The sequence below is a fragment of the Rana temporaria genome, chromosome 2 (assembly GCF_905171775.1).
Source record: "Rana temporaria chromosome 2, aRanTem1.1, whole genome shotgun sequence".
Taxonomy (NCBI): Eukaryota; Metazoa; Chordata; class Amphibia; order Anura; family Ranidae; genus Rana; species Rana temporaria.
The window spans coordinates 278679520-278695360 of record NC_053490.1 but is presented as its reverse complement, the minus strand read 5'-3'; the positions used below and the strand labels follow the sequence as shown (position 1 = coordinate 278695360).

General features: G+C 44.8%; 1 protein-coding gene across 4 annotated transcripts in view; it reads left to right on the top strand.

Moving 5' to 3' along the window:
* NFYC (nuclear transcription factor Y subunit gamma) overlaps positions 1–15841 on the top strand; it is an 89875-nt gene that overhangs the window by 39902 nt on the left and 34132 nt on the right. For all 4 annotated transcript variants that reach the window (XM_040337095.1, XM_040337093.1, XM_040337096.1 and 1 more), the window contains one exon: positions 8256–8365. In XM_040337095.1, coding sequence (XP_040193029.1) covers positions 8264–8365 — 102 coding nt within the window. In that variant the 5' untranslated portion in view covers positions 8256–8263. The remainder of the gene's footprint in view (positions 1–8255; positions 8366–15841) is intronic.

Below are 15841 nucleotides of genomic sequence, written 5' to 3'. Positions count from 1 at the left end.
AAGCGGTTAATATTGGGGCACTTGCCTGTCCACGGGTCCAGCTGTGTCCTCACCTGAGAGTTTTTCAATCGGATATCTGGTGCTCACACCGCCATCTTGACAACTGCGCATGTGTAAAGCACGTTGCACTTTGTGAAGAATGGGCCTGCTGCAGATGAATGGGGGGGGGGGGGGGGGGGGACTGTGAGCTGAGCCGGAAGTGGAAGCAGGTACCTGTCCAGACCAGGTACCTGCTCCCCCCCCCCCCCCCCCCCCCCTACATAAGATACCAAATGTGGCAGCGGAGGGGGGAGGCAGACAACTGGACCTTCTCTTTTTTGGTTTATCAATTGCAAAGCAGTTCTGGAGTTTCTGAAGTGACAGGGCCTAGGCATTTTGGGAAATGTCATCAGTGAAGGAAAGATCTCTTGCTCCAGTTGAGTCGGCACAGGAACTGTAATGTATGTGTGAGATCATTGCTCTGGTGATAAAACCAGAGCGCTTTACACACTTCCCTTGCCTGATTCTATAAGTTTACAAGGGGGAGAGCAGGATCAGCCAGGTATTTCAGGTGATGCAGGGGGCCAAATTACACAGCACAATCTCTGTGCTTTATAACATGCAGTGGTTCTTAACCTGGGGGTCGGGACCCCCTCAGGGGTCAAATGATGATTTGCCAGGGGTCACTGAATCCTGGGCTGTTCCTGAAGCCCGCACCACACTCCCAGCCGTTTTGCGGCGGCCCAGCCGGGCTGTCCGTGCAGCCTGTGCCCGCCCACTCAGCCTCATCGCAGCCGCCCATTCAGTTCATGGCATGGCTGGGGGGCAGAGACTAGAGGTCAACTGTCTGGTGAGGAATGTAAAGTGGGAGGGGCTGGAGGAGACCCTATATCAGGCATGTCCAAAGTCCGGCCCGGGGGCCAAATGCGGCCCCCCTGTTGATTTAATGTGGCCCCCCTGGGGATTTGCATATACATATTGTTTGTGGCCCCCAGGGTCACAAAAGATATATACTGTATTTATTGGCGCTGCCTTGGAGGGGACAGGACAAGCGCCGTCAGATTACATGAAGAGAATCTCCTGTTTACTCAGCAGCGTCTCTATTGCAAGTCCTGTCTCCTGGGATGCCAGCGGACGACTGTTCTGTCTATCATAGGAGGCGGGACTTTGTATTAAAGAGGCCACAGAGTAAACTAGAGATTCTCCTGTTTGTAATCTGTCGGCACTCGTCCCGTCCCCTCCCTCTGCCCTCCGAGGCTGCAGATGGGCATCGATCAGGCTGCATTGGTTGCAATGGTAAGGCTGCATTCATGGCAATGGTAAGGCTGCATTTATGGCAATGGTAAGCCCGTGTGTGTTATACACCGATTAAATACGGTATATACAAATAACACCCCCAAGCTCATCCTTAGTCCTGAGCAGCGCTCTGGGATTCGTTGGGGCCACAAAAGAAATATATACAGTATATCCAAATAACACGCCCAAGCTCATCTCTTCCCCACAGCCACAAAGGCAAGCGAATTCTTGTTGAGCAGTGTATTAGTGCTCAGACGAACACAGACCGAATTTTAATGGTTCAAAGAATGTCAGGCAAAATAGTTCGGCCCTCACGCATGTTCACTTCATCAAATCTGGCCCTCTTTGAAAAAAGTTTGGACACCCCTGCCCTATATCCTGATTTCAGCATAGGTATCACTGCCAAGAGACACCACAAAGTCAGACACAGTGAGTAACACTACATGTTATTATAGTTGCCATTAAAAGTCCCCACTACAGCTCTCAGATCAGCAGATGACCTTGATCAAGAGCACCTAATTGGCTGATCAGAACTCCCCCCAGCATTGCCACTCCTCCCATTCTCCCCCCCCCCCCCCCACTACCAAGGAGTAAGAGAAGGAATAAAAATAGAGAATACATGGAAAGGAGAGGGAAAAGAACAAAGAAAAAGGGAGAGAGCGGGATGGGATGGGATGGGGGGGGGGGGGGGGACAAGAAGAAATTAGGATAGAGAGAGATAAAAAATTTCTTGTCTTGCCTTGGGTGCGGACAACCTACACTACGAAAATAATTTTACTTTTGGGGGTCCCCACAAATTGGGAAATTTTTATCAAGGGGTCACAGCACAAGAAGGTTGAGAACCACTGCTTTAAAGGAACATTTTTATTTATATATTTTTTATGGGTTACAAATGCTTTAACTTTCAAAACAGAATGACATTTTTAGTCTTATGAGGACCGTAGTCATTGACAGATGTGGTATGTGACTGAACTGGTCTCTTAAAGCGGGGGTTCACCCTATCGACAGGAAAAAAAAAATTTTTTTTTCTTTTACCTTTAAATCAGGCACTGTAGCGCGAGCTACAGTATGCCTGTCCCGAATTTTTTCCCCCCATACTCACCTTGTAGTCGTCCATCGAAGATACCGGGGAATGGGCGTGCCTCTGGAGACGGAGGATGATTGACGGCCGGCTCTGGCGCGTCACGCTTCTCCGGAAATAGCCGAAATAGGCTTGGTCTTCACGACGCGTGCGCATAGCCTGTGCGCACGCGCCGTGAAGAGCCGAGACCTACTCCGGCTGTCTTCGGGGAGAGTGACGTGCCAGGGCCGGCCGTCAATCATCCTCCCTCTCCATAGGCACGCCCATTCCCCGCGGGAGCCGGAATCTACGATGGACGACTACGAGGTGAGTACGGGGTTAAAAAAATCGGGACAGGCATACTGTAGCTCGCGCTACAATGCCTGTCTCGATGGTAACATCATGTGGGTCAGGGTGAACTACCGCTTTAAGTAGACAAGCTGACTGTGATCAGCTTTGGTAGCACTTTTCACTACCAATTTCCACAAGATTAGGCCTAATCTTCACAGTAATCTGCTCTTGAATTGTGCATCAGTATCGCCAGAAGTTAATTTCCTTAGATAAAGTAATTTATATTTAAGCGTGGTAAATAGGCATGGTTAAGGTAATGCCATCACAACTATGCTTTTGCAAGTTTATGAATTTTTATTCCTCAGTCATTGTAATTGTGCATGCTTTACTTCTAGGTGTTTTACCAGTTTATGTAGTTTACTTAAATGATAAGTGTGTATATATATATATATGTGTGTGTGTGTGTATATGTATATATATATATATATATGTATGTATGTATGTATGTATGTATGTGTGTGTATGTATGTGTGTGTGTGTGTATATATATATATATATATATATATATATATATATATATATATATTGCCGGTGTATAAGGCGACCGAGCGTATAAGACGACCCCCCCTAATTTTACAGTTTTTTGGTTTTTTTGCCTGTACTCACCGTATAAGACGACCCCCCCCCCCCCCCCCTTCTAAAGCTTCTGACGCTTCATATTTCTTCCTTCTAGAGCCAAATTCTTCTTCATACTTGCTGGAGCCAATCACGGCGAGCAATGTATTCTAGTAATGAATACAAAGCCTGCTTGGATTGGCAGAGGCTGGAACATCATCAGCCCATGCCTCTCAAAGCCAATCAGAGCAGGCTACTGATGCCGCGTACACACGGTCGTTTTTCGGCATGAAAAAAAATGACATTTTTAAAAACGTCATTTAAAATGATCGTGTGTGGGCTTCACAACGTTTTTCGGCTTCTGAAGAACGACAAAAAAAAAAAATTCCAACATGCTGCACAGCAAATACTGTGTGTGTGTGTGTGTATATATATATATATATATGTATGTATGTATATATAATATGAACATTTTATGAAAATCTTTTTTGCAGGTAAAATATGCATTTATTTTTGTGGCAGGAGCCTGTGAAGCATTTCAGCAGATCAGTAGTGCCATGCAGATCTGTCTGTGTATTGGCTTGCTCATACACAGCGTATACATTCTGACAGACTCGATGAACTATCACAGCACCATAAGTCATTGAAAACTTGATGTTGACAGCCGCAAAGGCTGCTGGACCTTGTAGTTTTCCATTCAGAGTACTGTGAATGAGTGACTTTTTCTGTTTTGGTTTTAAAACTGGCAGCGGACACAGGGAGAAGATTCCTGGTTTGCTGTCACGGCGTGGTTTGCGCAGGGGCAGGTATATTCATAACCTGTTACATGTTACACCCTGATTATGGGTGTAACATGTTATGAATGGTGAAGCTATTCTTTAATGTTAGGATAAACTCTTGGAGATCAAAGCTGGAAGGCCCCACAAGTGTCTGACCTAATGCAGTCTCCTAGGGGAGAAAAGTCTAGTTTATTTTTTTACAGATCTCCGTTGTATGATACTGGGGAAAGGGAAAAGGGTGCAGGCACGGTAATGGAGCATCACAACTTGACTATTGCAAGAATCTGAGGCCCCATACACACGACCGAGTTTCTCGGCAGAATTCAGCCAGAAACTCGATCGGAGCTGGATTCTGCCGAGAAACTTGGTCGTGTGTACACTTTTCAGCGAGGAACCCGTCGAGGAACTCGTCTGGCCGAATAGAGAACATGTTCTCTATTTCCTCGTTGTTCAATGAGGAAAGTCGGCCCGCCGAGATCTCGGCGGCTTCCACACTGAAAACTGAGTTCCTCGGACGTGTGTACGGGGCCTCAGTGGGAAAAAATCTTCATGGGTGACATATCTGAGAGCCACACCTACCCTTTTCAGGAAAAAAAGTTTTAGCTTGTTGGTAGCTAACCTAATGGTAACTGTGGCAACTTGCAACATTTTATTCTATAGAAGGCCATAAGGTCTCTAACACTAGCTTTTGAGCCTGCTTCAAAGGGTGTATTAACCTTTTGAGATGTGTTACTCCCATATTTAGGGTGGAACACGTAACCTGTTCCAACTCCTGCTGCCAGTTTCCCCTCACCCCCCTTTGGTGTTGGAGTGCGCAGGGATCTTCTCGCTGCATCCACTGTCACAATTTAAAAAAGGCATCGCTCTGCCATCTATTCAGTTTTCTGTGAATGAATTACAGCTACTCTTGTAGTTCTAAATGAACTGCAAGAGCACTGATGAGCGAGTTCAGTCATTCATTCAAAGTCCTGCAGATTTCAACAGGCAGCCCATATGACGGTATGGGCAAAAAGCTGCAGGGCTTGTCTTCAGAAGCCTGACCATTACAGGGGTGCAATGTTTTCTAGGCTCCTGCAGAATAAAATAATTCTTGAACTCCACACTCATGCAATGCAACCGTGCATTGCACACTGCTGTGGGGTGCTTGCAGAGCAGCCCTGTTCTTTTGAATGAGTCAAAGATTGGGTACAATTCTTGCTGCGGCCGCATAGCAGAGCATCTCAGCTGCGGCATATGTGTACACCCCTAGCCATTGCCTCTGCAGCTAAAGCGGTTAGAGTGTGGCTCAACCTTGGGGTTTTACCACCCCCCAGCTGCCAGTGTGAGCAAGCATTAAAACTTTTCCTGAAATATTGAGCTGCAAAGTTATGTAAGGAAGTTTGAGACTAGCCTTGGCCCTTTATTCAGTTTAAGTAGATCACCCTAAATTTACTGAATTGACACTAAACAGCCTTATAATAAGCATGTCTTGATAAATTCAAAGCACCATGTTTGACTTTGGTTTGCACATCTGTAGTCCGGCAATTGGCCTTGTAAGCAAGTTCTATATGTTGTTCCAGCCACATGAAATCAGATTAGAATTTCTATGCAAGAGTTTTTCTATAAATGTCTCGGGGCACCAAAATCGGGAAGCCTCTGCATGATTATCTTTAAAATAACTATTGCCAGATTAGTTTAAAGACTAAATTGGGTGCAATTGCGCACACAGCCGTGTGCGCAATGCGCCTTCTCAGTGCCCCGGCAATCTTCTGGGACATGTACCGTGTCCCAGGAGATTGCAGGGAGGGAGAGGGGAGGAGTCGCCTAGGCGCCCAAGAGGAAATGGGAGCTGCTTGTTTGCATGAATAGCCTCTTAGGCTGCATTCACACCTGAGCGTTTTGTAGCCTGAAGCTATAAGACGCTAGAGGGGAAAAATTCATTATTCTCTATGGAGATGGTTCACATCTCCACTCCAAAACGCCTGAAGTTAAACTCCTGAAGCTCAAACAAGTTCTGGACCCTTTTTTGTCACATGAATCGGTCTGATTTGGGCATTTTGAACGTTTGTATTCCCATAGAAACTAATGGAAACGCTCGATCCAAGCGTCTAGCGCAACAAGCGTTTCTACTGGCGTTTTGACGCTTTAATCTGTTCTGTGAAATAGAATATTCACCCAGGAAGAAGATAAAAAACATGGCAACAAATAATGCAAGAGATGAGCAATTTTCCTATTGGCTAAAATAAACGACAAAGTTCAAAAACGTCGGACAACGATGTGTGCAAACGCGCAAATACGTGTTAATACGTGTCACAGATTTTTTTTTATTATTGGCAAACTCTTCCTGTTACTGGCAGGAAAAAGTGACCATTTTCCCTGTTTGCCAGTAATAATACAGATTGTTGGACACGCACGCGTGCATGAGGTTGATAATCCTTGAACTAGATTGTAGCCAAAGTTTTATCACAATAGTCCTTCATAGATAACAGATCATAATTGCCATATATAGCAGAGGACACAAGATAAAAACTGGTCTTTATAATACCATTGCAGATGGGATGAATCCAGGGGGCAAGCCTAATGCGGTTGTATCTTTCACTCCATAAAATTTGCTTTTATAGACTTGTACTCATTGATTTCTTCTTGCTAGTACAGTGTACACCATACGGTTTTGTTTCTGACCAGTGGAAGCTGGGATTGAGTCACTGTGTTGAACGTTCAGGGATCTGATTTACTTCTTGCAGTTTTACAACTGCAGAATCCAAAACTCGCAGCGTGGAGCCAAATTTAGCTGCATGCTCTATGATTCATAGCAGCAAGTACATTTGGCATATGTCAGGAGCTGTTTAAAGGTTTTGTTAATACTTGAAAGAGAACACACATGATATATTTAGACTCTGATCACTTTTTTGTGGCTACAAATAAAACAGGATGGTGGAAGGTGTTTAGTAACTCCAGGCTGTTCAACTCGGTCTGGGAAACACCGTAGTTAGTGATTTTTATGAAAACAAGTGTGAACCATATCGACCAGTCATGTTTTTAAAGAGGAGCTTCAGTCAGGTATGTGACAAGTCGGCATCTACAAAAACATTTAGCTGCTTATTTTTAATAAACACTCTCCTACCCAGGGATCCAGCTCTGTGCTCGCCTAAGTCCGTCTTCAGTGCCCAGCGCCAGCATCTTAACTTTGGGCAGCCAGCTGCGACTCCTTGCAGCTGCACAGTTGGCCACTTGCTGTGCAAGCAGCGCTGTAATTTGTTAAAGGTTCGGCCGCATTCTGGGACCTGTGATGGGAAGGGGTGAGGAGACCTTCGCTTTGATCACCTACCAATCTTTGGGGAGTATTAAAAAGGGCAGAACCTCTACTTTTGGGTTGGAGCAGAAGGGAAAACTGAGTGATAAGCAGTGTTTGATTGCTCAGTTCTCAGTGTAGAGGCAGTGGGGGGGGAAGATGCAGCATCAGATCAATGCTGCACCCATTGGCTCCTCCTACTGTCAATCAAACTCTGTGACAAGGGAACATTGGGGCGGAGCTGAGCTACGTTGTCTGTGTCAATAGACGCAGGCAGGGTGGCTCAGGAGTGAGCCTGCATGAGTCACTATAGAAAGTGACTTTCTATGGGGGCACTTGCCGAAGTGTAAGAGCCAGGAATGTTGGCAGGGGACCCAAAAAGAGAAGAATCGGGCTGCCCTGTGCAAAACCTTTGCACAGTGCAGGTAAAAATGTAAAGCTTTGATGTTCTTAAAATGTATGTCAATTACTTTAAATCTCTCTACAAGCAAGTCTGCTACAGGGCTCTTCTTTTCATTGGATGTTTAGCAACGTTTTTAGGTAACCGATCATTTTTGTATTTTTTTTCCCAGCATCTGAAGCAATGTGGAGTTTCTCACAAAATCTTAGGTGTGTGTGTGTGTGTTTGTTTTTTTTTTTTTTTCCTTTAAATGTTTGAGGACATGCAGGGCCTTGTCACATTGCTTTTGTCAACTTTCTGTAAATGAGTTCTTGTTTGCTATATACTAGTGCACATATTTCTCACTCATGCACAGAGAGCCCCTCTCTCAATTAATCCTTTGTTCGGTTTTCTATAGTGCATTGCAGATAAACATGAGGCTGCAGAACTGCGTAGTGCAGGCCATTTAGTTAATGCTGGTTACACAAGGCAATCTCAGTGGATATTCTGCACCTTTAGCCAATTTAATACTTAGTTGTGTGTTTTTTAAATCTTTTGATTTTTGCTCCGTTTTCTTTTTCTCAGGTCTGAACATGTCTACAGATGGGGGGTTTGGTGCAGGGAACTCTGATGCACAGCAAAGCTTGCAGTCGTTTTGGCCAAGGGTGATGGAAGATATTCGCAACCTTACAGTGGTACGTAGAAAATATTCTTTGTGTGTGAGATACACACACATTTAAGAGTACAGTAACTATTCAGTAACAATTTTACATTATTGTCACACTAGAAAGTGTGTGGGGGTTTTTTCTTTTTTTTTTTTTTTTTTTTTTTTTGCTGTCCCATAATTAAATTATTTTATTGTTGAGATATGTAAATTCCCCCCTCTAGTGATCTGTAAAGCAGAGAATGTGATTAGGCCTGCAAAAAGTGTGTCCTTGTAGAGATCGTTTGACTTTGTGTCAATGCTTTGAGAGATGCAGTAAAGTCCAGTCATTTTCCTGTATTAGTAGAAGAGTCTTAGGCTGCCCCCCCCCTCTATGTAGATGACTGTTTGCAACTTGAAAATAGTAAAGTTTTAAGCAGTCTGCACACTGGGGGAGCTTTTTTCGACATTCTGGTGTTTTTTAAGGGGTGCTTTGGCAAATTGCCCAGAAATTGTATACAAGCCAGCGGGTGGATCAAGCCTGCCTTTTAGTTACACAAAGCCACTGATTTTCATTGTACACCATTACGACCTTCTAGCCGCTGGCATTCTAACAACCAATAACATCAGTTGATGAGGATGTCTGTCAGCTGTACAGCATCCTTATTTGCCCCTCCCCTGATCCAGTCCATCAGATTGGGGTCAGATTAGCTGAGCTGTCGAGCAAAACTGAGGAAGAAGAGATGAGCTGGAATGCTAGTCAGTGCCAGTGTGCAAAGGTGCATTTGCTTTTGATAAATTAATTGCCTCTAATGTTATCCTATGTGTGTAACTGTTGCAGTGTAATGTAAAAATTTGAATGGGCGTTCTTTGAGACTGTTTATAATTTAAAAGGGTGCCTTGACTGAAAAAAGTGCTTTGGCTAAATCTGACATAATGGCAATCCAAGCATTTACTGACCACTCTTTGAGTAGGGGGGCAAATAGGACTGTTTCTTCATGGGTTTATGCATGTACAGTACAGCTACAGCTTTTAAACTATAGCCTCTTTCATCCCTGCCAAACAGCATTTCAACAGGTAGTTTAGGTAGGAAAGTGTAATAGCGGCTTACACACACTTAACATGGAAAGTCTTTGACAGGCCCTATTTTTGGAAAATGTAAAGCCAGTCTCGCACATCTGTATACTGCAAGGGCCTACCAGATTTTGGATAGAAGTGGTATGGATTGTTTAAAAAAGTCTTTGCACTGCCTAGTTTATTGGTACAGTAAAACCTTGGTTTGAGAGCGTTTTTGCAAGACTAGCACATTTTTTTAATAAATTTTGACTTGTTATACAAGCGATGTCTTTATAAGAGTTGCGTCATGTCACAACAGAGTATAAAATGGAGAAGAGGCGCCTCTAAGAGTAGCAATACGGTTACATTTAAATGAAGGTACAACATTTAGAAACTCACATGGTTTATGATTAAAACTGACACATCCAAGTATGCAGGCATCTGGGGTAAAGCTGTCCACATAGACCATTCTCTTCACTGCCATTGATGTCATCCCTTCCATGAGCAGGTTCAAGCCTCGCTTTCAGATCGCTTTACTGCAAGGTAGTCTTCCCAGTCACGATTGCAGACTGACGGCGGTGAGAGCCAGTGGCGAGGTGGACAGCTTTTCCCCCGGATACTTAGATGTGCCTCTTTTAATCAACCATGCGAGTTGCTAAATGTTGTACCTTCATTAAATTTAACCATATTGCTACACTTAGAGGTGCCTCTCTTCTCTTTTATATCCTGCTGGATTTTGCTAATCTCCTTGGGGAGCTGCCATCTGTGGATGGACATTTTATGGTTACACAACATATCACATTCCTATAATCTTTTTATATGGACTAAAAAACTGAAGGACTTATGAATAAATTGTTGTGGAACGAATCATTTGAGTTTCCATTTTTTCTTATGGGATATACAAGTGCTTTGGATTACAAGCATGCTTTCGGAAAGAATTATGCTTGCAATCCAAGGTTTTACTGTATTTAAATAAAAAAAGTGTGTTGAAATAATATTGTACAGAATTTATATAGTGCCAACAACAGTTTGTGTAGCACTTTACAAAATAAAGGGAGACAGTAGTGACCACCTTAAGAACTGCACTTGAAAGCACTGTTGGGCCCCTTTCACACGTGTGGAAGATTCGTTTCGTAAGATAAAGCGGAGTTCCAGACGTTTTTGTGTTAAGTCAGCAGCTACAAAAAGTGTAGCTGCTGACTTCTAATAAACACACTCGCCTGTCCCACGATCCAGTGATGCGGCCACCTGAACTCTCGGTTTTCTCCCCAGTGCTGGCATCACAAGTGTGGGCACCCGGTTGTGACAGCTTGCAGCTTCATAGCTGGGCATGGTGCGTTTCGCGCTACACCTCTTCAATCACCAGGCAATGTTCAGGGACCTGTGACGTGTCCCAGAAGATTGTTGGGGCGGGGAAGAGGAGAACTTCCGCTCGAGTCGCTTTAGGTCACTTTAAAAAAAAAAAAAGATAGTTTGCATCAGTCTTATCATTTTTTTTTTTTCATACAGTAATATTTTGTGTAGCAGTTTTTCAAACGCAATTTTTTTTTTTTTTTTTAAGGAAAAAGAAAAACTTTTTTAGACCCCTTTCACACTTATACGACTTGTCCCATGATTTTGTACTGCAAAATCGCATGAAAAGTCATTCTCCATGATTTTCAATCACTACCATTCATATTGGCACGACTTTAAGTCGTGCTGACTTCAACGTAGTTCCTGCACTACTTTTTTTTTTTTCTGAAGTCTGATCATGAAGTACCCATGCCGTTTAAAATAAAAAAAAAACTCCCCCCTCAAGATTTATACCACACAGTGCCTGGTATTGTCAGGGATCGAAGTCGGATCCAAAGTGGTACGACTGTCGTGTCGTACCAGTGTGAACCCAGCCTTGAGCTCTTTAGATTGGATGAAGTGTGCAATTTTCAAGTCTTGCCACAGATTCTCAATTGAATTTAGGGCTGAACTTTGACTGGGCCATTCTGATAGATGAATATATTTTTATCTAAACCGTTCCATTGTAGCTTTGGCTGAATGTTTAGGGTCGTTGTCCTGCTGGAAAGTGAACCTTGGCCCCAGTCAAGTCTTTTGCAGACTCTAACAGGTTTTCTTCCAAGATTGCCCTATATTTAGGTCCATCCATCTTCCCATCAACTCTGACCAGCTTCCCTGTTAAAGAAAAGCATCCCCAGAACATGATGCTACCATCACCATGTTTCATGGTGGGCATGGTGTGTTTTGGGTTATGTGCAGTGTTTAGTTTTTGGCCATATACAGTCTTTTTTTGCTTTAAAGGGCTCTTTCACACGGAGCGGATCCGTATTGATCCGTTAGCCCGTTTGGCTCAGCAGGGATTCCTCCGTTAATCCCCGCTGAGCTGTCGGCGGACCCCGCACACAGTGCAGAGACCGCCCTGTCTCTCCTCCGCTCTCCCCTATGGGGAATCGGATGAATACGGATCGTCTGTCCGTATTTATCCGATCCGTCAGACGGAAGAAAAATAGGGTTTTCTTCCGTCTGAAAAACCGGATCCTGACGGAGGCGGGTGATTAAGGACGTTAGCGGATGCTCCATCCGCTAATGGCTGTGATCCCATAGGGAACCATTGTAAATCCGTAAACGGACTTATGAAAAGCGGACCGTTCGTCCGCTGGTGTGAAAGGGCCCTTAGGCCAAAAAATAATAATTTTGGTCTCGTGTGACCAGAGGACCACCTTCTACATATTTTCTGTGTCCCCCACGTAGCTTCTCGCAAACTACATATGGGACTTTTTATGGCTTACTTTTAACAATGGCTTTCTTCTTGCCACTTCTAAAAAGGCCAGATTTGTGGAGTGCAGGACCAATAGTTGTCCTGTGGACAGATTCTCCCACCTGAGCTGTGGATCTCTGCAGCTCCTCCAGAATTACCATGGGCCTCTTGGCTGCTTCTCCGATTAATGCTCTCTTTGCCCGGCTTGTCAGTTTAGTTGGGTGGCCATGTCTTGGTAGGTCTGTAGTTTTGCAAAATTCTTTCCATTTTCGCATGATGGATTGAACAGTGCTCTGTGAGCTGTTCCAAACTTGTGTATTTTTTTTATTTTTTTGTGTGTTTTTTTTTTATTTTTTATAACCTAACCCTGGTTTAAACTTTTCCAACTTTATAACTGACCTGTCTGGTATGTTCATTGGCCTTCATGATGCTGTCTGTTCACTAACAAATCTCTGAGAGCTTCACAGAACAGCTATATTTATACTGAGATTAAATTACACACAGGTGAACCCTATTTACTAATTGGGTGACTTCTGAAGGCAGTGCACTTGTTTGCACTTGTAGTGCAAAGTGGATTTGCCTTTAGTAGATAACCCCCCCCCGTGTCTCTAATAGGGGCACAGGGTAAATGAGAACCCCACTATGATCTGTGCTAGTCATACTCTATGGTGTGTGTGTATATTGTGTGTTGTGTACTAATTGCTGTGATAGTCTGGGGTGTGACTATTCTACTGTGGCTGTCTGCTTTAAATATTATGGGAATGTGTAAGTGTGTTTGCTGTGAGAAAAGAGGGAGGGGGTCTCCTCCAGAAGCCCCCCTGCTGATGAGACATTTTAACCCACTCTGTTTTCCAAGGGTGGGGGGGAAAGAGTCTGAGTTATTTTATGTGTTGTGGCTGGTGACTGGGTGCTGCTGCTGCTGCAGATCGTCCTTTCATCATACACCAGATCTGTGTCTACGGATGAATACCTGGAGGTCAGGCAGCAGATTTGGGGAAGACACTGGATTAGAGCCCTCCAGATTGCTGGTATGCAACAGGGCAAGTGCTTTCCATCCCCAGAGCAGCAGGCCAGTGAACAACGGGAGTTACGTATGCACTTCCTGGGAGAGCTGCCCCAGGAGCAATGAGTGAGTGAGTTGGACAGGCTGGTTCAGCAGGAGATAGAGCTGGACAATCTGTATCTGGCTCTGCAATGGCATGCAGAGCAGGAATATTTAGGGGAGACAACCAGAATGCTCTCCGGAGGCATATGACTTTGGTGGCCCTGAATAGCTGTGTGAGAGCCTTGCAGATTGTTTTGTGTTTGGCGATGAAGAGGAACCTACCCTTGAAGACCTGGGAGAATACAAAGAGGCTATGCTCAGTCTTGCAGCAGTCTCGGAGCTTAGACCTAGACTAATTGCTAAGGAAGGAACAGCATCTGAAAAGGGCATACAGGGAACTGCTAGAATGCGTTAAGCAGCATGCCAGAGAATCGGCAGTGAAAACTGGAGATTGCCATCTCCAAAGCTGAAGTGCTGACAACATTACAGAGTACTGCTAGCCTCTGCCCAACACCAACAGCAGCTTCAGCCTCCCTGAGAGAAGAGGCAGTTGGCCTTTCTCCCACAATACTGAAAGACATGGGATCTTCTGCCAGCAGCATCTGTGGCATCACCAGAAACTTCTGCAGCTGAAGCGCAGAGTGTACAGCTTGTATAACCGTGTAAATTTGCTGTCCCTTCAAAATATCTAAACCGCTGGCAACTCAAGTGAGTACACCCCTAAGTGAAAATTTCCAAATTGGGCCCAAAGTGTCAATATTTTGTGTTGCCAACATTATTTTCCAGCACTGACTTATTCCTCTTGGGCATGGAGTTCACCAGAGCTTCACAGGTTGCCACTGGAGTCCTCTTCCACTCTTCCATGACGACATCACGGAGCTGGTGGATGTTGGAGACCTTGCACTCCTCCACCTTCCATTTGAGGATGCCCAACAGATGCTCAATAGGGTTTAGGTCTGGAGACCTACTTTGGGAGTCCATCACCTTTTACCCTCAGCTTCTTTAGTAAGGCAGTGGTCATCTTAGAGGTGTGTTTGGGGTCGTTATGTTGGAATACTGCCCTGCGGCCCAGTCTCCGAAGGGAGGGGATCATGCTCTGCTTCCGTATGTCACAGTACATGTTGGCATGTATGGTTCCCTCAAAGTACAGTAGCTTCCCAGTGTCTGCAGCACTCGTACAGCCCCAGACTGACACTCCCATCACCATGCTAGACTGTAGGCAAGGCACACTTGTCTTTGTATGTTATTTGTTTGCCGCCACACAAGCTTGACACCATCTGAACCAAATAAGTTTTATCATGGTCTCATCAGACCACAGGACATGGTTCCAGTAATCCATGTCCTTAGTCTGCTGGTCTTCAGCAAACTGTTTGCAGGCTTTCTTGTGCATTCTTTAGAAGAGGATGACAGCAATGCAGACCAATTTGATGCAGTGTGCGGCGTATGGTCTGAGGCACTGACAGGCTGACCCCCCACCCCTTCAATATCTGCAGCAACGTTGGCAGCACTCATACATCTATTTCTCAAAGACACTTAGCATGTGCACTCAACTTCTTTGGTCGACCATGGCGAGGCCTGTTCTGAGTGAAACCTGTCCCGTTAAACCTCTGTATATTCTTGGCCACCTTGCTGCAGCTAATTTTCTGGGTCTTGGCAATCTTCTTATAGCCTAGGCAATCTTTATGTATAACAACCAATATTATTTTTTATAGTTCTTTGTCATAAGGTACCATGTTGAACTTCGAGTGACCAGTATGAGAGAGTCGGAGCGATGACACCAAATTTAATACGCCTGCTCCCCCATTCACACCTGAGATCTTGTAACGCTAACAAATCGCATGACACTGGGGAGGGAAAATGGCTAATTGGCATACTCACATTTCTTAAAGCGGTAGTTCACCCCCCCCCCCCGACACATTTTACCATCGAGACAGGCATTGTAGCGCGAGCTACAGTATGCCTGTCCCGATTTTTTTTAACCCCGTACTCACCTTGTAGTCGTCCATCGTAGATTTCGGCTCCCGCGGGGAACGGGCGTGCCTATGGAGAGGGAGGATGATTGACGGCCGGCCCTGGCACGTCACTCTCCCCGAAGACAGCCGGAGTAGGTCTCGGCTTTTTACGGCGCCTGCGCACAGGCTATGCGCACGCGTCGTGAAGACCAAGCCTATTTCGGCTATTTACGGAGAAGCGTGACGCGCCAGAGCCGGCCGTCAATCATCCTCCGTCTCCATAGGCACGCCCATTCCCCGGTATCTTCGATGGACGACTACAAGGTGAGTACGGGGGTAAAAAATTCGGGACAGGCATACTGTAGCTCGCGCTACAATGCCTGATTTTAAGGTAAAAGAAAAAAAATTTTTTTTTTTCCCGTCGATGGGGTGAACCCCCGCTTTAACAGCGGTTTGGAAATTAATGTCTGTGTTGAGTTATTTTTAGGGGACAGCAATTGCCACAGCTGGAGCCAGCTAGAAGCTTGACCTTTTTAATGTCACAGAAATTGGACCTAAGCACCTACAACACTAAATGAAGTGTGCAAATATTCCAATGGAAAGTTATTGTGCACTGGACATATGAAAGTATACACTGAAAATCCAATATTTGCCTCTGTAATATCCTATTGTCTCCATTTTGGTGGGGTGGGGGGTTCTTGTGCAATAGCAACATCCATCATCTGC